Source organism: Leuciscus leuciscus (assembly GCF_965113295.1).
Source record: "Leuciscus leuciscus genome assembly, chromosome: 19".
Taxonomy (NCBI): domain Eukaryota; kingdom Metazoa; phylum Chordata; class Actinopteri; order Cypriniformes; family Leuciscidae; genus Leuciscus; species Leuciscus leuciscus.
This window is the reverse complement of record NC_138743.1, coordinates 10,490,101-10,513,581: the sequence shown is the minus strand read 5'-3', so window position 1 is coordinate 10,513,581 and position 23,481 is coordinate 10,490,101. Positions and strand designations below refer to the sequence as shown.

The window sequence follows — 23,481 nt, the reverse complement described above, 5'->3', positions numbered from 1 at the left end:
GCTTTGATCATGATTGGTTGTTTTTGTTTCACCCTTCAGACCACTCACAGTCCAGAATGTCAAGATGTGCTGAAATTTATCACACAGTGGTGTGGAGGTCTCCCGTCAGCTGGATATTCCTTCCACTAAGATCGGGGAAGGTGCACACTATCTATTTCTCTATCTGTCATCATCCTGTTCTTCACTTCCTTGCATTCGCCTCTCGGCTGTTCTGCTTAAACATTTAATCAGCCTTTTTCATTCTCTTATCCAAAGGCAATATTCACTTCTTGGTCATCATTCCCTGGCCTTTTTTAAAAATATATTTAAAATATCATAAGGTCAGTGCCTGAAGGTCATTTAATGTGTGTTTAATTTGCTTGACTACAGAAAGCCTTTGAAATATCTTCATTTGAATATCTGTAACTATTATACATATTCCACTAGTTCATATGAGTTGGATATTTTGATATTTAAACATGAAATAAATAACAAAATATATTATAAAGATTGTCAGTGTTCTTATGGACGTTTGTATGAAGAGATTTTAAATTAATATTCAAGTGAAATAAAAATAACATTGTCCATATTTTATGAATCAGAATTATTGTTGAACTGTTATGTGTGATAACATTTCTAAGCTTTCTGAAGGCTATATGCCTATTGTGCTTCATATTTTTAATATTATTTCCAAACTAATAACTTATCAGTGGCATTCACTAGTGTATTTACATTTAATGTGCAATGATCAGCTGGTTTATGATAATTAATAGTCACCTGTCAAACAATGCCACCTTGTGGACACCATAAGGTGTTGGGGTGAGAGAGAACACACTCACGCTCACTCACATTCGTGGCCTGGTACAATTTCAGTTCTCATGATGTAATAATGTGGAGCATTCCTTTTTATTTCGAGCCAGATCTTTGTTTTATAAAAACGCATTAAATCTCGAGGCATATTTATACTAAGAATATTTTAATATGTAAAAAAGAAAGCACCAAAGAAATTAGTGGACTTGTGTGTGGGTTTGATTTCAGTTTCTCCCTATAACTGAATGGATCATTACACTGATGGTGCTTAGTTGCATCGTTGTATAAAAAGACAGAAAAGAAGAACTGCCACAAAGGAACGATTTATGGGGGTCAGACCCCCTAAACATGCACTAGAAACGTCAAAAAAATGTGGGAGTCATGGTTAAAGAACATATGCCTACTCTCTCTCTCTCCCTCTCTCTCTCTCTCTCCCTCTCTCTCTCTAGTTAGATTACAAGTAGGGCGCGTATTTTTACCTGCAAACGCGTTTTACGATAAAGCATTACACGTAATGTCATTATGCATCTCTTTATTATAGGCCTACAGCACAAGCTTTAGTTATGGTATATAGGCCTATATATTATTATAGCCTACTGATAGTGGCGAGAAATGACAATTTGCATTGTGCCAGACAAACCTCGACAGAGTTTGCTTGAAAATATTTTAATCATTAAGCAGGTGTTTTAAATTCTTTAAAACTCGAATTCATTTTAAATAGTTGTAGAATTTGCACCCAGGACAAGTCGTTTTTATTCGTCACAAGCGTAGTCTTACCTGACAGTTTCGCTCGTCTCATTAATTAACATAGCTCTGTATTTGGTCATAACAGTCCACGTTTTCCAACATTTATTCCAGCGTTATATTTCCTTGATTTGTCATTTTCAATGTTCTTTTTCTACTCCAATACATGAAATCCACCCATGCAAATTCCAATGAAACAACTTCCTTTTGTGTCACGGCCACTGTGTCCCCGCGTCCTTCAAGAATCAACATTTACCAAAATTACCAACTCCCTGATTGAAACACAGGGGCAAGCTGTGTGAATTGAATCTGCGACCTAAATATTCCTTTGATGAAATATGCTAATGTAGGCTACACCTCTACCTAATGAGGTTGATCTGACATTATGCAGTGTCCTTAAATACCCTTTAAAGGATATAGCATTTTCGACAAGGCCACACACGGTTCGCTTCTCCGTTGCTAAAAGGCGGAAAATTCGGTGTTCTGCATAATTCCTCACTTTTTCTACTGCGATGTCTTTGGCCATTTGAGTTCCGTGGTTCGAGGTTACATCGTTCACTTCCAGTAGAATGAGGCCATTTATGTCACGCTTACTGCCCTTGTGCACTTATTTCTTTTTCCTGAACCTTTGAAATGAAAACTCCAGCCATAATGCACGTGTGGCTTATAAAATTGCATCTTGATTATCTCCATTTATTGGCTTGAATTGCCTGAACGCTTAATCTGTAAACGGACGAATGGTTGCCTTCTAGAACATACAGGAAGAAGGCCTGCACGATCTATATTCTGAGGTGAATTGGCGTTTTAATAATTCTTAAACCTCTAACGGAAATGATACATTACGTTAAGTTTGATTAGTAGCCTCGTGGACGAAAATCATTACACTACAATTCGACTGGTAGCCTAAATTCAAATTATTATGACGCAACAAAAGCATGTTTTCTTTGATATTTTTGATTGGCGGATATATAGCTATACGCGTTTACCTAATATAACAGTTTCAGTTGCCTATTTAGGCTAATCATAAAAATGATTTGGCAAAAGCCTATTGGCCCACATTTTCAAAAGCAATAGATTATAGATATATAGATTAAATGACCTTGAAAAAGAGGTTAGCGGTTAGGGTAGTCTAAAGATGAAACACTGTGTAGGATGTATCTCTAAAAATGAACATTTCATATGAAGTGAAGATGAAATATTATGTCAGGAGCTGTAATTAATGGCATGTTTAAGGCGCCATAATGTGAAATATTTCCATTATAAAACCGGAATATAGCCTAGACCATAAGCGTGTTGTACACTTTAAATTAAAGGTTAATCAATGGTCCTATTAAATTCAGCATAGAACCATCAAGAACATGTTTGCTGTTCTTGCTGGTTCTTTAAAACGTTCTTGGTGTTGCGTTATATGATTCTTCAGATCAGTGTTTTGATTGCTGGGTTAAAGCAACCGTAAATAACATTTTCTATAACTGCTAAAAAAGTATATTCTAAAAAAAATATTCTATGGAATCAGGCAGTAGCCTAATGCTTCTATCTTTTTTTCGACGCCAGATAAAATGTTGATTTTGTAAATTGTGAACGTCATTGTGAATTTATATGAAATATCGCTTAAATTACAGTTAAAAATCTGTTATATTACACATAGGCCTATAGCTCGCGGCCTGCATCATAATTACTGAGCATCATTAGCATCCATATTTTTGTGTGTGTGTAAATTTTGTAAAAAGTCAGAGATAAAAAGTGAATAAATAGTAATATTAGTGAATTAGTAATAAATCGTAACACAAAGTGGCAAATATTGCGTGAAATAAAAAGAAATTAATGTCTGCTTTGTGAATATGAGATTTTATTGACAAACTAAAATGATTTACAGTATCAAGGATACAATACAAACGTACATGCGTAATGTTTTCTGTGCCTTTAGAATGAGGACACATGACAAGTGCCACTTTTAGGACCCACTGCTGTCAGAAATTCAAGAAATCCGGAACGGTTCGTGATGTGTTCTGTTTAAATTGATTGTCATTTAAGGCCTCACAACTTTTCTAACCACATTATTCTTCATCTTCTCCCGAAGACATAGTGTCCCATATACATGTCTGCAAATGAGACTACTGTATGTGGCGTTTCTAGATTTTAAAAGCGTCCTCTAAATAGACAAATAACAAAAGGACGTTTCATCAGACCTCAAGGTTAACTGTTAGTGTTTTGAACTCGTATATGGCCATAATGACACTTCATAATATTCAAGGATACGCACTTTTGCGCAGCACAAAATTATGGAAGAACGCAATGAAATATTAAAGCTCAGTTTGGCCGCATTGATGCGTCGGTTCGCCTCCACACAAGCTCTCTCTCTCTCTCTCGCAAAAAAACCGAGCGAAAGAAAATAAGAACTGTCATGCATCGCAAGCACGGACTATCTGCTTCGTGCAGTTTTTAAAAGCATTCATCGATGATATTTGCCATCTCTCTTGGCATTCACCGCGTGCCTTAATTGTATGGACATTTAAATCAAGGTCCGCTGTGAACACGAAGAAAAGTAGGCCTGTTTTCAACCACAATGTTGAGAATCGCACAACTAGCTATCCCATGCAGCAACGATGTTGCACCAAAATGTCTACGTCCTCCTCCGACTGGTGTAGCATCAGCATCCAACATTGCACAGAGCATCATGCATTCTTATGGCATCTGTGCATCAACACACATATAATAATTCAAACAAGCGTTCCCAGTTATTACATTACCTATTTTTTTCGAATGGCACGAGTGCGTTATCTCCACAGGACGGTGCGCATCTCTCCATCATGTGTTGGTGCAACATAAGGCCCGAGTGATGGCAATAAAAAGAAGGCGCTCAGTGGCGTGCTGCATGCAGTTGGTCCCTTGCTCAACTCCCATGAGATGTAAAAAATAGTAGAGGGCCCATCTGGCTCCTCACCAGCTTTGTCAAGTCTTGCATACGCTAAAATGCTAATGACCTAGATAGCTCATGCAAAATGCAGCAGAGGTAAGAAAGAAGGGGGAATCTGTGGGACTAGAGACACCGCCGCCTCGTGTGGGGGGTCGGGCGGGGTATATGTTAGAAGGTGGGGGCAGTTGAAAGCACCTGCATCAGGAGGGGGTAAACTAAATATTGGGGGGGAAAGTGGAGGGGACCATTTGTCAAAAGCCGACCTTGCACCATATACACCGAAAGGAAAATTCCCCGCTAATTGGATTTTAATTAGGCGATCCATTCAGTCTGAAAATCAAAGAACCTATTAATATAGCCTGACATATATTGATACAGTGGCACCCTCAATGCATTTACAGTCTGCTGTCATATGAGCTATAAAGAAGGAAAAAAGAAACATGCTTTAGTAAAACAGACGCAGTTGATTGACATTAACAATTTGTTTAAAAAAAATAACATCGCACATCGATTTCATCAAAACTTACACAAATACACCTTGCGAAGCAGGACATAAATAACAGGTTTTTATCCCTCGAGATAATAATTGTCCATATATCCAGTTTGGGGAAATGTCCACAAGGCAGTCGGTGCAGAGGAGCGTCGTTCAAAAAAAATCATCAAATGTTCCGCACGCTTTTGCGCACCTTGATGCTGTTGGATGCGACATAAATCATTCCCGATTACAGTGTTGCATCACTCGAATTTCTTCACGATAAACGAAAAAAGGAAAGCAGAAAAATGCATGTTAGAAGCAAATAGCCAGAGCAGAAGGCTTCGGTGCTCGTAAGCAGAGTCGGTCATCATGTGAAATGGTGTGATGCAGAGCGCGATCTGACAGAGAGGAGGAGAGTAGCCCAGTTTATCACACACACTGAAGCTCTCCGTCCTGCTCCTCTGTTCCCTTCCCTTCAGAGAGGATTATACTCTGGTGGAAAGAGGTGGCATCTGTCGGCTTACTAAACATTAGCCGTTTGGAAAATAGTTTCTGCACTTTTCATGATGCACAGGCGTCGTCGTCATGTATTCTAAACAATGCACACTTTTCTTTTTATTCCCATTTTTTGATGCACAAGTGCCGTTTGAGTGCACGATTTACTGGTTTATAATATGAAGAACAACAAAAACACGTTTTTATTTTAAGTTTGATTAGATTTTTTTTATTCTAATCTTAACACAAACATGTATTGTAATGCGTATTGGCAAATAAACCACAAGTCTCTTGAAGAAATAAGGTCATCGTGCGCCATAATACCATTGACTGTTAATTCTTCGATGTAAACAATTTCACGTGAAATAAATATTTTGTTAACACCGCGATACACCCTTTGAAAGTATTAGTTCATCAAAGTGTGTCCAAAAATGAAGGCCGACTCCATATGGCCTGTCATCTGCGCGTTCAGTCCCATCCCCCACACACGCTCATCCCTCATGCCGCATTGATTTATTGTCGAACACTGATTTATCTTCATCCTTTCCTCATTTTATTGGTACACGAAAACGTTTACACCGACTCCAAATCACTGATAGTTCTCATTTGGTTAGTGATGTAAACCAGTCACCTACAACATACACAGTCTTGTTTATTACGCAGGCCTTTATTTCACTATACGAGTAGATCTATCTATCTATCTATCTATCTATCTATCTATCTATCTATCTATCTATCTATCTATCTATCTATCTATCTTCTCATATGTGAATTATCCATGCACTTTGCAGAATTCCACCTATTGCATGTATTGTGAGGGTTAGTATCCGCCCCTGCTCTTGCTTTGAGGTCAGCAGAGGTCTCCTGATCCTCTCTTGTGTTGCAGTTTTGAGGACTGTCGTCTGCCGCACGCGTGTCTCCAACAAACACATTCGACACGCAGTGAACTCCAGATGGTAAAGCTTTTCAATCCACCCTTATGCTGACGACACATGGATAAAGACACTGTCTCTGAGTGCTCGCAGACAGACGACACCTTCAAGGGCCTGGGAATATCATCTCAAACAAAGAAATGTCTACTCAATGTTCTGTTTTTGTGTTATGATATTAGATTTTGCTAGGCTACAGTAGCCTGTCATCTGAAATTGAAACACCATTCTATCAGTTTATTAATACATCCTAAATTGACAAAGTGATCATGTAAAAGAAATGTAACTAATTTTCTACAAAAAACACATAGGCAGGGGTGCACATAACGTTTTTCAGTCATGGTTCTCATGAGAGAACCAGGAGATTTGGTTTGGTGCTCACACTGCACATAGTGTGACCCATTAAATATCATAATTTAAAAAATACATATATTACTGCGTTTATTTAATTTTTTTAAATAAACAAAATAATAAAGTGTGATAATACTATTATGTATATATTTCAAATTGGTATTAAAGAAAAATACAATTATTTTATAGTACACGTTAAAACGTTGGGTTATTTGTTTAACCCAACCGTTGGGTTACACATATTGGGTCAATATGTTGGGTTATTTTGTATACACTTAAAAAATGCAATGCTATTATTTACATTTTAATTTGTTTAAATATGAATTTTCAACATTTTCAAATCTAAAATCAGCAAGCTTTTATTTTGGCGGGTTGCCAGGAAGTAAGCAGGCTACTTTAGTAACTTTAGTAACGTTACTGGTTTTAGCACTGCCGAAGCGCTGCAGTGAATGTCACAGTTTTGCTCTGAAACCGCCAGATGTATGCATTGCATTCAGTTCAAATGGAAATCTTATGCAGTATTACAGTGTCGATCTATGTCGGTACGCAAATGAGCGGTCTGAATTTATTACCCAGCGTATTTTTATTTTGGTCGCGCATACGCACCACTTGTATGCACCCCTGCCAATGGCTATAAATGTATGCGGCCATGCGCCGACATTTAACTGATACTGATAAGAGAACTGACTTTCAGTTTTAAGAAATTATTACACATAACGATCATAAACTTCCAGTAACGGACACAAGCACATAGGCCTAATGATCAGCACAAATAAATAACATAAATATGAGCATTTTGAATATTATATACAATATATGGGTACCCAAAATAGGCTAGGTTATGAAAGTTGATGCTCATGGTGTGACCATTTTCTATGGGTGTGACTTCATTAAAACTAGCATTTTATAAGCTCACATTAATTAATATACTATATATATTTTAAGTATTAAACATAATTGTCACCACGGAGCCATCAAAAAAATAATATAGATAAAAAAGTATATCGTCAAAAAAGTGCCAAGACGCAGCTTTACCACTTTTTATTAAAAAGGACATAGCTATTTTTGATCACTAAGCGTTATTTTCCAACACACCACTAACTCTGAGCCGTTTTAGCACTGGATTAATAAGCATACTTATTTACTTTTATAAGAGTTAAGTAACGAGCACGCGCTTGTGCAATCGTTACACAAGTGCATCGCGTGCGGCGTGTTTGTGCTCATGGTCGCGCGGACTTCCGTGCGTTTGGTTTGGAGTCATTTTATCCAAAGTAGAATGGGAGATATGTCCTCCAAAGTGCGAATGCCATCTCCGGAGGAAGCGCTGCCTGGAAGGGAGCAGAGCATGAAAGTGTCAGGTATGGTGTTGTGAATTTCTCTGACTTTCTCAGCTCACGCGGCTATCAGCGGTCAAAGAAAAGGCAGCGCTGTAAGGTTTTAATTCGCGATGGGATACATTACACACAATGTTATAAGTTACGGAATTGCTGCATAAGCTTACGTGTGCAAAAAGAAATCTATGATGGGTCTTCTGCGATCGAGGAAACGGGGGGCTTTGTTTAGTTTTTCCTGGATCTGTGCGACGCGCATGCGCAGTGCTACAATAACATCTAATAGTCATTTGGTTTATTCCTGACATCCAGATAGCGTGTATTTGCAGACTTTATTTACTCCCATTTCCTTACTCAATAGTCAATTCATATATGTTGTGTGACGCCCTATAGCAGTATCAGTATATCTTACTCAGCCCATTTTCTCTTTTTCATTTTTTTTTATATAAATGTTTCACTTCAGAGTACCATTTAGGTGGAGCAAAATGTTTTCAAAGTAAGTCTTTTTTTACTGAGTAATATCTCCAACACTCTTGCCATTAAATATTCAATATCTTTTTCCTCAGAGGCAAGAGCACGGTAGTAAAGGGCAATAAAAAGCACACTTGCAGACCGTGGAACAGAACAGCTGACTCAGGCTCTTACATAAAAATGGAAATGCTGCTTCAAGTAGAGTGAAGAGCTCTGATGGGAACAGGAGGCTTGCTACGAATCCTAAATCACACCGTTTAAGTGACATCATTTAATCGGAAAAGAAAACATTTAGTTAGAATAGAAAGTAGTTATTTATTTAGCACACTTTTATCCAAAGTGAAATGAATAATGTGGGTGCAGTTATTAAAGGGACAGTTCAAAAGGTTATTTTTACACACCCTCTCTAATTTCCAAAACGATATAGCATTTTTTCCCTTGAAACACCGTAAAAAAAAAAAAAAAAAAAATGGAGCATGTAGGCTATCCACTGTGTGTTCCACTGAAAAAATAACAGCATATGGGTAGGAGTAACAAGAACAGACTTTTCATTTGAGAAAACCATCCCTTTTGGAGCAGATCACTTGTCTTGCTCAAGGGCACAATAGTGATAAAACAAGGCATGTTTCTTTTGGAGGTCGAACTAGCAATTTTCTGGCTTCCAGCCCCGGGCCCGTCCTCCCAGCAGCAGGTCCAAGTGGACATTTCCTTCCCATTTTTGCAGATGTTGCATTTGCATTCATTTAAATTGGACAGCTGTGGACTTAGGTTGGAAAGGAATCTTTGGAGTAGCCGATGATAGGTTATTGTTGTAAATCAGCCTAGAAGTTAATACGTATAATAATAATATTGTGTCTGCAATGCATCGCTCTCAGGAGCATCCGCAGGCTGCTTGACATGCGACTCACATTGGCGTTCAGTGCAATGGCATTAAGCGTGCCGTGCAGGGATCCACCCCTTCAGACTGCAGTGAACTGATCATCAGCACTCGCCTCTCAAGGCTTCCCCTTGGCAACGGGACTCCACCGCGGAGCTGGAAGGTTGCCAGGTAACACTCTGCAACACTGACACACGCGTGTCTCGCTTTGAAGATGTAATGAACCTGGTTGAAGGTTACAGACCATAGAACAGATGGAAGAATGAGATCAGAGCTTAGGGCATGCGATGTCTCTTTGAACACGAGCAGCTCATACAAAAAAACTTTGTGGGCGCTTAGCTCATGTGCTGAGGGAACTGCTTCAGTTCTTTCAAGTTATGTAGTTGGTGTGGACTTCTTTTTGGATTGGGATTGTACTTTTTCCCAAAAAAAAATTATCATTACAAATCACTTATGCTCAACAAGGCTGCATTTATTTGATCAAAAATACATTAAAACAGTTATTTTATATTCCAATAATATTGCAAAGTATTACTGTTTTTAATATATACAGTACTGTGCAAAAGTCTTAGGCATGTTAATATCCCCATGTTAATATTTTTCCCCTAGTGTGTCAGTAGGAAATATCAGTTTAAATTTCCAAACATTTTTTGCCATTAATTGTAATAATCCAGTGAGATTTGTGTATGCACAAGGAGTCTGACAACAGCCAGTATGATCTGATCTCACCATCATCGAGTCCGTCTGTGATTATGAAGAAACTGAAAAACCTGAGACAAACTAAATCCAGAAGAACTGCGGGAACGTCTCCAAGATGCTTGAAGAAACCTTCCTGCAAAGCTACCTGAAAAACTACCTGGACAAAAGCCGTTTTAAACGCAAAGGGTCGTTACACCATATATTGATTTGAATTAGTTCATAGAAGTTAAATCATAAATAAATTCAATTTGTGATTTTTATTTTTGAAAGCATTCTCACTTTACAGCATTTTAACACAAGTGCCAGTGCTTTTCACAGTACTGTAGCTTTGCAGGAAGGTTTCTTCAAGCATCTTGGAGATGTTCCCGCAGTTCTTCTGGATTTAGTCTGTCTCAGTTTTTTCTGTTTCTTCATGTAATCACAGACGGACTTGATGATGGTGAGATCAGATCATACCGGCTGTTGTCGGACTCCTTGTGCATACACAAGTCTCACTGGATTATTACAATTAATGGCAAAAACAAAAAAACAATGTTTGGAAATGTAAACTGATATTTCCTACTGACACACTACAGCAAAAGATATAAATAACTGACTTAAAACCATTTTTTTGTGGGAGGGCGGGTGTATTAACATGCCTAAGACTTTTGCACAGTACTGTATATATATATATATATATATATATATATATATAAAATATTATATATTTTAAAATATAATTTATTTATAAGATGGTAAAGCAGTTTTTTATTTAACATCAGGACTCCAGTCTTCAGTGTCACATGATCCTTCAGAAATCATTCTGATTAACATTCGACTTCATTGTATCTGTAAAAAAACAAACATTGTACTTAACAGGATTCACTCAAAATTGAAATTCTATTATAATTTATTCATCGTCATGTCATTCTAAATTTCTATGACTTTCTTTCTTGTGTGGAAAACAAAAAGACTATAGTGTTTTGTCCATGTAATACAGTATAGTCAATGGGGTCCAAAGTTGTTTTGGACACCAGCATTCCTCCTGAATACATCATCTTTTGTGTTCTACAGTTGAAAGAAAGTCACACAGGTTTGAAATGACATTAGGGTGCGTAAATGTTGACTGAATGTATTTTTTTGGGGATGAGCTATCCCTTTAAGTGGCACCCATAATTACACACAATTTAACTTCTGATAGGCAAATTATAACAGACATTTGTGACTATACATGAATATTTATTTTTCTGCTTTTAAGTGCTTTGTATTTTAGACAGTTTAATTAAAACACACACACAAAAAAAATTCATCCGGTGGAATGCTTGACCTTGGAGTCAGTTTAAAAGTATATTTCATTTTTCCCAGGAAAAGATGCAAAGAAAATTAGTTGTGAAATTTTAATAGTGGTTTGATAGTCGATTAAGTAGTACAGAATAAATACTTCTCTAATAGGGATGTTGTGCTATTGAACATCATATGTGGTCTTTGCTTAAACCTTAATTCTAACCAAAGAAGCAAAGATTACATTTGGTATATATTAAAATGATATTTAATAGGAAATATAGATTGTCAGTGCAATATGGACCAACTGTTTTCACAGCCTCTAGTTGTTCATTTGCCGTGCTAAATATCACAACAGTTTTGTGGTATGTGCATTTGAATACATGGTTTGGTTTCCATGTAAGTGAGGAATTTTTTTAGGGAGGGTGTCCTTAGGGCCGTCCCGCTTTGGCACAGCATCGCTGCCATGTCCCCGAAAATGGCAGTAGAAGCACAGGAGGTGCTGTTTTGGCACGCGCTGAAAAGAGGAACGGCAGCAGGACTTTTCCCTGCTAAGATAGATCTGAAAGTGAGTAGGTGAAACACGGAGCAACTCTCGAGTGCCAGTGGCTAACAACGGATGAAGCGGATGGGCAGTCAAAGGAGGAACGTTGGAAGTGCGGGGACGCTGGGGAGATTGGCATGACAGACATTCCAATGTCCTCACGTCTGTGCATCTGGCGAGGGAGTAGGGGAGGGGACCGTATCTGGATGAAGGTGGCAGGGAATGGCAGAGAAGAGAAATTAATTTGAGATTCGTTTTGATCAATTTGCCTAAATTGGCGCTTTTTCGGGGGGAGGAGGGGGGCCCAGACGAGCAGACACAGGCTGGAGCTCCGCCAGGGTTTCTCGGGAAAGTTGCCACGCCGGGAGTGCGGGAGCACGGAGAGGGAGAGGAATGGAAGAGAAAAAACCCAGGCGAGACTTGGCAGGGTTTTATCGCAGCTCCCTTTGTCTGTTTGCTCAGCTTTTGCGCAAAGGAAATCAAAAATACCCAGAGTGCAGGAGCTCAGCTTTAGTGCTAAAAAACCAAATCTATAAAGAAAACTACCTTCTACTTTGCAAGAAGCTAGTGCAAAGGTGACGAGACGTTTTTAACAATTCTGGAAGAATTGTGCGTTCCCCATTTTTTTGGGACTGGACTTCTGAAGTTGATTGCGCCAAGAGATGACCATGTGTCTTCAGGGGTCTTTGTTATCTTAACCGCAGATGAAGATGCATCTGACTTATGTTCTAATGGCTTCACTATTGGAGAGAATGTCTGGAACTACAAACGGCATGTGCTAAAGAAAAGTTTGCGCCTCCATGATTGGACTACAAAGTTTGGTTTTTACTTTTATACGTTTTAAACTTTTAAAACTAAGAGCCAGAACCAAGACATTGCGTTCCTAAGATGGAAATGGATGTTTTCGTCTTGGAGGATGGAAGTTAGGTGACTTTCCAAAGTGTCCTCATCAACAGTCTTCTTTCTTTGAGGTGTGTCTCCAGAAAACCAAGACCATAATCCAAAATGTTTTGCATTTAAATCTGTTTATCACAGTGCATTTAGATAAGTGAGGGCATAAATAGACTGTTTTTGTTTTCAGGTGATATTCCAGAATTAGGGGATTTAATGCTTTACAAAAAGAAGATGGATTGTTGGTCGGCCATTTTGGTGCTGAAAAGCTTGCGGTCAACAGTGAATGTCTGGAGTATAAAGAAGGCCTGGATGTTGATTTCTTAACATCTGTAAGTGGTTTCTCTTTCAAGCCAAATAATGCAGGTTTGTCTCATATTAATACAGATACAATCACATGCTAGAGGTTTAGAGGTTTTTTCTCAGTTGGTATTCTTGACGCTGAAGAGTCATTGTTACAGTGTTGTGCTGTTATCATTGGTTGATTATATTTATCAGGATGTGAGGTGCATAAAAAGTGAGTGATCGTTTTCCACTCATTCTGTGCCTGCTTTTTCTCATACAACCCTGCTTGGTACACGGCATCCGTCTGTACTTACTTTATAGCTTCCTCTCACCAACTTTTATACTAATACACTGGTTTTCTCTCACAGCCACACATTGGCATTGCACTCGGATTCTGGCTGCATCAGCAGGCTTCCAGTTAATAACTGTGAAAAGGGCAGGAATAGAGAAGAGACAGAGATAGATTTTGTTGATTCTGTGCCATGATGAATTTGCCAGATGTGTTTCATTGCAAGACAGGTGTTCATGGCTGATAGAACAGGTGCAATATGATGTTTGGTGTTATAGTTTGATATGATGTTTTTCTGAAAAGGTTTCTCTGTTTTACATCAATACTCAAAAAAGCAAAGGCCTAAACTCTCTTCGACAGAATTTTAATCATGTGGACTTTGAATTTTTAATCACCAGACAGTATTTCTGACCTTTGAAGATGGATCCAAATTGAATATCTCTTCACTGTTCTGTATGCCATTTCTGATTTGTTTTATGAAGTAGATTTTTTTTCTTTTCTTTTTGCCACCAGCGTCTCAGAACATCTACTTGGGAAACTGCAAAATGCCAGTTCAAAAAATAGTGAAAAGTTGGAAACTCTCCATGGCTATGAACTAAAAAATAAATATTCTAAAAAATAAATATTAATTATCAACCAGATTATTCATATACCACCTGGATAGATCTAAATCAACAACCCTAATTGTCTACCTTTTGAATATGTTCATTTAAAGTTTATCTGTAGTGTAATATATATATTTTTTAAGAATTTAAAGTAAAATACTACTACAAAGGTGAACCCATTAAAGTACAAAAGAAATGGACAGAATTCACAAAGATTGGTCAGAAAACTGCTTGATTCTACACCACATTTAGCTGTTTATTTAGATGATTGTTTGGTCATTTTTTATTTTATTTTTTTAAGGACAGGTGTGTTGTGTGTCATAAGCACAAACTTATGCAAAGTCTAAATATCTTTCCCAAACAAAATTGATTAGACCAGAAGTTGAGATGGCTCAAGCGATGTTTTGAACTCTCCAAAGAACCTTTAACTCTTTAACATTGAAGAATGTGACATGTTTAAGGTCATGAAGACCCTTCTTGAGCAGCAAATCAGCATATTAGAATGATTTCTGAGGGGTCATGTGACACTGAAGACTGGAGTAATGATGCTAAAAATTCAGCTTTGCCATCACATAAATAAATTACATAAATAGTTATTTGACACTGTAATAATATTTCACAATATTGTAGTTTTCCTGTATTTTTGATCAAATAAATGCGGTCTCGGTGAGCATAAGAGACTTCTTTGACTTTCAAAGACATAAAAAAAATCTTACCTACCCCAATCTTTTGAACGGTATTGTGTATATGTATGTATTGAAATATTGCATACTTTTTCAGCATTTTATTAATAGTGAGAACTGAGTTCCTCATGCTTGAGGATTGTATTTTGGGCTCTTGAGCTTTTTTCCTGCCTAAGTGAGTCCAACCATGCATGTGTAACAGTGGCAGTAAATTATTCATAACTTCCTTGGGAGATAATAGAAAACCTAATATGTTGCATGCCTTTTCTCAGCAATAGTTTTCAGAAACTCAGAAGTAGACCTTTTAATGGTTGCAGAAAAGCAGTGTGGTGTTTTTGGTGAATTATTGTGCACGTTGACCATTTAAGTCATTTAATGTCTTGAGAATCTAGCCTCCTTTAGTATTATTTACAATTGTCTTTCTCTTTGCTGATGTGCTGTAGCTCAAATGATGTTCCTGTGAACACACACACTCTATAAATATATACTTATAAGTCAATTTGGATAAGTGTCTGCCAAATGCAGGAATGTAAATGTAATCTGACCTTAGAACCCTAATGTGCAGAGAATAGGAAGATCTGTAAGTGTGATATGATTAAGTAGATCATTAAAAAAAGGCTGTTACACACTCCCTCTGTCTCCCACAGTGCACTTTGCCCTGCTCTAGAACACCTCCGTCAACACACAGGTCTTGTGTTGCTTTCAGCAGTTGTCGGACCTGTCTGTCTTGCCACTGATTTACAAAAGTTGGCTTATGTACTGATTTAATGTTTGTGTATTGTTTCATGACAGATTTGGACTAAGGGATTAAAATCATTCCAAGGTCTTGAATGGGCTTGCACTTTCACCTTGAGAAAACATTAAATTAATGTTCTGGGTTCAAAGGTTAAGCTTGACCAGAAAATAATTTTGGCTCGTTCCTCAGTTTGTAAAATTTGTAGAAACGTATGCATATACAATGGAAGTCTATGGAGCAAGACCTCAGGAGAAATGTTAAAATATACTATAACCACAAGGGATAGTCCACCTAAAAAATGAAAACCCTCATGTCATTTTGATAAATTATATCCTGTTGTTTGGCTCTCAATAATCTTCATAATGTCATCTTTTGTGGAAAGAAAGAAAGTCATACATCTTTGGAATGATATGAGGGTGAATAAATGATGACAGAATTAAAATTTTTGGGTGATCTATCCCTTTAAGAACATTATATAGGCTATGCTAATATGTTAACGTGAAACTTTACTAACTTTGTCTGCAAATTTAAATCGTGCAAGGAGACCAAAAAAATAACATCTGCTGTTGTTAAAGGGATAGTTCACTTTGAAATTACATTTTGGTATGTTTAAGCTTACCTCAAGGGCATCCAAGATGTAGGTGTCTTTGTTTCCGCAGTAGTTTCAATTTTGATATTTTTAAGTCAAACCATTCTTGTCTGTCAGTCATATAATGCAGGTCTATGGTCACCACCTCAAAGAGCATGCACAGAGAAGTCCAAATTAAACAATTCCCCCATTGTAAGTACACATTGATGGCCTAAGACACGAAACGAGCGGTTTGTGTGAGAAAACGAACAGTATTTATATCGTTTTTACCTCTACACAGCCACGTCCAAGTGATCTGAGGGCGCGCGCGCTTCCTGGTGTGTGACGTGCGCGCGTTCTGGCCTAGTCTGCGCAAGCGCCGGAAAAAAGTGTACAAGAGGTAAAAACGATATAAATATCAATGTGTACTTACGATGGGGAATTGTTTAATTTGGACTTCTCTGTGCATGCTATTTGAGGTGGTGACCATAGACCTGCTGCATTATATGACTGACAGACAAGAACGGTTTGACCTAAAAATATCAAAATTGAAACTACTGCGGAAAAAAAGACACCTACATCTTGGATGCCCTTGAGGTAAGCTAAAACATACCAAAATTTAATTTCAAAGTGAACTATCCCTTTAAAAATGTCATTTAGACTACTTTGTAACTCAAATAATACTCATTTTAGTATATAATGAATATAAGTGCATATCTGCTTCTAAACCCACCAGAATGCTTTGTTCAGTAGACTTCCATTATAACTGCGCTGGCCGAAATCATGGTCTCTTGTAATTGACAGCCTGACAAAGATGCTTTCGACAAAGCTTAGTTTGTTTTCAACATTTTCGCAATGTAATGGAAGTACCAACAGATCTTTTCCTCTATAATGTGGTAGGGTTTAAGTGGACTAAATTATTGGAGAAATCCTCAGAAAGAAAGAATTTTGATCAATTATGAGCTCAGAACATTTTTAATAAATGAAACATGCATGGAAGACTCGTTCAATAAGATCAATTACGAGCACTTGGAAAATAGATGGGGTGAATTTCTATTTCATGCCGACTTTAAATGGTGGTGCTGTTGGATATATGAAATGGCTATTTTAATTTCTTTCTCCCTAACTGAATGGGATTTTTCCAAAACCGGTATAGGCTCAGTGACGTCTTCATTCTTTTTGCAACATGGTGGAAGTTGGAATGGCTTTGAACAGTTGAGTCCAAGAAGACGGCAAATGAATATTACTGCGTTGAGTTGGTGGATTTGGCATCATGGCTATGCGTATGATAAATTCCAAATCTCACAGCTTGAAGGGTTGTTTCAAGAGATAAAAATTATTCTTTCAGAAAATGTGTTTGGATTCCTAATGCAGGTTGCAAAAAGACTCGCTCTCTTTGCTCAGAGGATGCAACAGTCCACCTGTTTGTCTGAACAAAGAACTGAAGGAATTAAAGATATGATGTGTTCTGGGTCCTACAGTGCATTTCATTTTGGTGTTTTTTTTTTTACCTCTGGTGAGCAAAACCCCCTTTAATCTTAGCTCCAAAGAACTGCACTGACAGGCAGGTGTGGAGCGCTAGTCGCCATGTTTGATGTTGACACATAATCGTAAGATGAAGGGAGAAGGAAGCTTTTTCACTCACAAAGAGATCTCTCTCACTCCTTCACCTCTGTGGCCACACGTCTACCCGTTACCGGCTCATTAGTGATCCTGTCTTCCTTTATATTGAAAGAATAGGAGCAGGAGGGTAAAACCCTGTCTGTCGCACATGCCCTGTGTTGCAGAAAGAGAGTCGTCAGTTCCACTGATCACAGTATAGCGTCTAGGTTGCTATTTTTGGAGGACTTCTAAATGTTCTGTAGTTGAAGAAAATCAGGTAATAATGATGTAAACACACTATGGTTTAAGTGCTTTTTCGTAAGTTAGTCTTGAGGAGTTTCAAAGATTCAAGATTCAAATGGAATAATTCACAGATGTAAACTGATTGATAATGAGGTGTTTTAAATGGCGTTCTTCCATGCTACTATTTTTGTAGCATGTACAAATATGTACACAGAATACAACATTAATTGGTGTTGATGAGATATGTGAAAATAGTCATGAAGATTCAGTATGAATCATCACAGTAGTTTGCTACATTACACTACTAATGCTACTTTTGCAGTATATGTAAAAGTATGAACAATGTGCACTGTATACAGAGAGATTTAACAGTCTTGAAGTATTCTCAAGCTCAAGTTATTTTCATGTTTACAACATAAAATACATCAATAATACCCTAACCTGTGATTTTTTTTTTTTTTTTTGTAAAGCTTTTACTTGGAAAAAGTCTTGCAAAGTCTTCTAACTCAGACTTCCAGGGGAATTTTTTTTTTATATATATAAAGATTGAAAGAGTTGTTGAAAGCTAAATATTGGTGACGTCATGCGACCGTGGTATAATTTATTTATACCCATTTATTTAGGCTTCAAAATTCATAAAAGTTGTGCTCATTTGTGAAATGTCATGATGAACAAAACGTGTCACAAAGCATATTTTCTGCAATAATCCAAAAGCCAATGGAAAAATGGTTCAGTGGCATCAATTCCAGCGCGAGCCGAGTCCTCGTCATGCTTTTGAAGTGCTTTCAAAAGGAGACAAACTTTCTTTAGGAGACAATTTTTGTTTGTTTCTTTGATCTTTAAAACTTTGCAGACCGTTTACATTCACAAACAGCTTTATTGCACTGCATGAAAGGTAATATTAAAAAAAGCATAATACAGGACTTTAAACATACAATTTACAGTGAAGTCATGTGACAAAATTGTAGCATACTATGCAATGTTTGGCGTGGCATACTAGTTTTGCTAAATAGTGGGCGTTATACAGTATATACTGTGCAGTCTGCTTCAAGCAATACATTTGCTTTCTATTCCAAACAGCCTTGTTTAATCACCATGACAAAGGAAGTGATTAAGTGTTGGGTATTTTACAAAATGATAGTCTCTTGGCAGTCCTTGGGTGACGACATGCTGTTGCCAATGGTGACAATATCAAATGAACTGGAATGAACTGAATACTTTCATTCCATAGCTGAACATGAAGCATGAGGAACGGTTTAGCCATGTAAATATAGCTTTGTATTTGATGCGGTTTCTCTTTCTGATTTCACCTCTATGTCGTTCTCATTCTCTCTAGCCATCCCCCACCCTTCTTCTGATTGGTCGAATTAACTCTGCAGCCTCCTGTTGTGAATAATTACTTTTGATCCAATGCGGATCTCTCTCTCTCTCTCTCTCTCTCTCTATTCTCCGCAGTTTTCAGATTTCTCTTTTAAAATGTTCTTGTCACTTCGCTATATCATACGCACATGTAAACACACATGTTAAGGGCTCTTTCTGCTCTGTTATTACGGCAGACGATACCTCTCTGAGTTATTGCTTTGGTTGTTAAAGTGATAGTTCATGCAAAAATTCTGTTGTAAGTCTCATGCTTTTCCAAACTCATATTGAAGAAGATCTTCAGAAGATCAGGAGTTTCTTTCTTCCATGGAACGTAAAATTAGACGTTATGGAGATTATTCACACTGTCCTTTTCCTATAGTAAACCCTGTACAAAAATGACTAAGAACACCCTAAAAGTAGTTCATATGACTCGTCATGTGCTATATTCTTATGAAGTCTTTTGAAGCCATAGGATAGCTTTGTGCAAAGAACAGATTGCCATAGCTCGTAGCATTATGTTAGTGTAGACACATGATTTCTCGCACCAGTTCCAAGGACTTAAAAGGAAGTTGAAACGGAGCAACAGCAACGGCAGGAATATTATAACTACATCTCATTTTGTGTGTTCCAGGGAAGAAAGAAAGTCATATAAACCGTACTGGAATGACATAAGGCGTAGTAAATGATGACAGAATTTTCATTCCTGGGTGAGCTAACCATTTAAATGAAGGTAATAGTGGTATTTTGTCTGCTTTTGCTCTTGCGCTGAACTCTGTTCTTCACTCCTGGATGTCCTCTGAAAGTGGCAGGCCACCTCTGGACGGTCTGACAGGCAGAGGAATCAGCATGTCCTGCGCTCTCTCCACATCCTTAGTGGACCACATGCCTGCACTGCTCTGTTCCGCCTGGCTGACCTGTCAAAAATGTTCTAGTCACACGAGTGGGCTTCTACAGCGCTGCTGCATGCGAATGACTTGGCACCTTTGCATTAATTTTTCATGGGCCTTGCCTTTAGATGTTCCCGCTCCTTTTGAATATTACTATTTCAAAGGCCCAGCCCAGCAGATCGCCAGCGTCATCGTGGCCCTGTGGCCAAGGAGTTTCAATACAGGATGATGCTTCCATGCTGGCAATCAAACCACATGGAAGTTGCCCACCTGGAGCACCTGTATCAAAATGCATCGTTGTTCATGAGCGCTATATATAGCTTTCCAATCAGACTTGTGCCCCCCTCACCCCCTAGATGGAAATTGCTTTAAATGTGCTGCTGTATAGGTAAGTTACGTAGGTGGGGGAAGCTGAAGTGTCTTCGTAAATGCAAAGAACGTGTCAGCTGGGAACACTGGGAATTGAATTACAGGAAAGCATAATGCAATCCTTGATATCTACCTACTCTGCCTAATGAAATCAGCAGATGAAAGCACAGCTGGACATTCTTGCAGGATATTACTGTATGAGAAAGTGCTTAGCTGGCTGAGGGAGGGGGTGGAGAGCGCCAGCACCTTTGGGAAAAGTACGTGAATGTTCTCACACCAGTGCATGTTCTTTCCACTTCAAGAAAACTCAAGTTTTTTTTTACTGAGGCTTTTGTTCAGGCTATTGGTGGGCCATTGTGGGAAATGAAAAAACGTTAGACTTAAGTTATTTATTTACTTTAGTTCTCTTCAGTTAAGACAGTTATAATGTTATCTATTTCAATTAAATACTGTACTTTTGAACTTTCTATTCATCAAAGAATCCTGAAAAAAATGGATCACGGTTTCCACAAAAAATATTAAGCAGCAAAAACTGTTTTCAACGTTAATAAGAACCATTGTTAATAACCAATAAGAAGAAGAACTGAACGCCAAATCAGCATATTAGAATGATTTCTTAAGGATCATGTGACACTGAAGTTGTCCACCCCAGGATGGCATCGTAGCGTCACTGCATTTGTTGATAGGTACAGTTCGGGGTTTAAATTGGCATTTTGGAGTTGGGGGAACCCAAAGATCCTGGTGGTGTGGTAAGATATGATATAACCCCCTTCCACCCTAAAATAAGTACATTTACCTATATGTGAAAGCACTATTTGCACAAATTTACAGATAAAGAACAGACAAGGGTATTTGGAACAGCAGGTATGATATTACTTATTATGTATTTGTTGTAATACTGTGGTGCAATACAGTAAATGTAATATTATACCACAGGCTTTATGATATTTACTACATCTCTCTGACAGCTCAGTTTTCTCTGTATCCTTTTGGCAGATGAGAGACAAAGATTATCAAAGAGATAATGGAATGTGGCGCCTTGGGCGCTCCACGACGAATGAGCAATATCACCTTATGTAACTGATTCGTGCTTTTAAGACAATTATCTTTTTAGCTGCCTTAATTGCAGGTAAAACAGTCAGCGCTGAGCTGCCCATTATTTTGACTGCTACATACACAGATCTTTTATACGCTGTTTCAGCTGCGCCACACAATGGCAAGTAGGAGGATGAGAGAGAACAAGAAAAAAATCTAATCTGAATCTTTCATCTTTAGCTAACAGTAATGACATAGCCACAAACTGAAACAATCTTCCTCTTGACTTCAAACGCACATTTGTCTTGCTGCACTAACATTTGCTCCAGACAGATGACATAAAAGTGCTTTCCTCACCAATTGTTTTTACATAATGTAATAGTGACTTGATTTTTGTCCTGGTTCACTTCTGGAAAAATCTAATTTGCTTTTATTATGAAGGCTATATGAGGTCTTGTTTATTTATTTAGATATCTATTATTTAGTTATGAAGACCTAATTTAGGGTTGGTAATTGAGAACAAAAAGAATGAGGTTCACAGTGCATTCTTCTGTTGAATGAATGATGCATATTTGTCATTTTTTTAGCGAGTCAAAAACATACAACGCAACCCGGCTGCATCCGAAAACTTAAAATGCTGCCTCCGAAGGACGCATTCCAAGGTAGGAAGGCATCAAGGCATGTCTGAATCCAATGTTAGCTTCACTTCCTGTCTGAGATGCCTTCATCTGATCGATTTTTGAAGGCAAGACAAGATGTATCCTTCGCTGCCTTTGATATCCCATAATCCAGTGCGTTCCATTCGGTGAAAGTTGCGGTTGCAGTTGCTGGTCAGTTTGTATAAATGTATGTTTTTGACCAACACTTCTGATGTCATTTCTAGTGAGAAATTACTACTGTAGGAACTAAATATTTGTTTAGTTCTCACCAAATCTCTCTCTATTTTGCTGTATGTCATTAAACGGAATCAGAAATCGTGATTTCACGATCAACCTCAGAAATCGTGAGGTACCTGCTTGCGCAAACGCTGCTTATTAATCCGTTTTCGGATGCAGCCCCCTTGTCTGACTGCCGAATGAACATGACTCTTATGGGTCGGTTATTTTTAGAGAGTCAAAAACATACAGCACAACCTATGTAGTTTGAATGCCGGACAAAAATGACTCTTATTAGCCGGTTCTCTTAGTGAGTCAAAAACATACAGCACAACCAGTGTTGTTCGATTCCTGAGCCGGTCCTTTTTAGCTAATTAATCATATATAGCATAACCAGTCCATTTCGATTCTAACTGTGAGACATAAATCAATGTAGATACTGACTAATTGTTGCCAACTATGCACATTTTGTCAGTTGTATATTATACAAATAAATTAATGAAATATAGGCTATTACCACATATATTTCCCTAATATATACGAGTTTGAAAGCTGAATATTTAGATCAAAGCCACAAAATATAATCCCTCTCATAGTCAGTCAATCCCTTGCATAATCATTAAATAATCAGCATTCATTCCACACTAGCCTTAGCGAGATTATTTATATGTGTTTGTTTACATCCCCGGGCTGGCATGCTAGAGAACAGTCTGTTTACTTCTAATAAGCTTTCTGTGGCCATTCAATGCAGGCCTGGCTGTCCCTGGAGGTCCTGTCCCAAATCAGGCCCCCTGACCGGGAGAAGGATGCATGCAGGGCTGACACATGAGTGGTTGGCACATGCCAGGCTGCCTGCTGGGAATACCATCCCTCCCAGCACACAGCTCTCACGCCCTCTTCATCCACTCACCCGCCTCCTCCCCTGTGCAGGCTTTTGTTGAGGAATTTTCTATTTCCTATAAAATAGTTGCCAGCTAATGGATTTTTCCTTTATTCATTGGACGTGCTGAGCGATGACTCTCTCGGCACTTCTTAAAGGTGATTTACAATTAAAGAGACTTGGGCTATTTTCTAATGATTCTTTAGCTGAGTGGGTTTTATTGCACTACTAAGCTGTGTTATTAACAAACTGCCGCCTCGGCCCGTCCCTGTGGGACATGCTGAAATGC

General features: G+C 38.1%; 2 protein-coding genes across 3 annotated transcripts in view; both read left to right on the top strand.

Moving 5' to 3' along the window:
• ift172 (intraflagellar transport 172) overlaps nt 1-3,898 on the top strand; it is a 33,673-nt gene extending 29,775 nt beyond the window's left edge. For both annotated transcript variants that reach the window (XM_082148161.1, XM_082148160.1), the window contains exon 48: nt 40-3,898. In XM_082148161.1, coding sequence (XP_082004287.1) covers nt 40-129 — 90 coding nt within the window. In that variant the 3' untranslated portion in view covers nt 130-3,898. The remainder of the gene's footprint in view (nt 1-39) is intronic.
• Nucleotides 3,899-7,817: 3,919 nt separating this feature from the next.
• msraa (methionine sulfoxide reductase Aa) overlaps nt 7,818-23,481 on the top strand; it is a 67,478-nt gene continuing 51,814 nt past the window's right edge. The window contains exon 1 of the mRNA XM_082148321.1: nt 7,818-8,058. Coding sequence (XP_082004447.1) covers nt 7,923-8,058 — 136 coding nt within the window. The 5' untranslated portion in view covers nt 7,818-7,922. The remainder of the gene's footprint in view (nt 8,059-23,481) is intronic.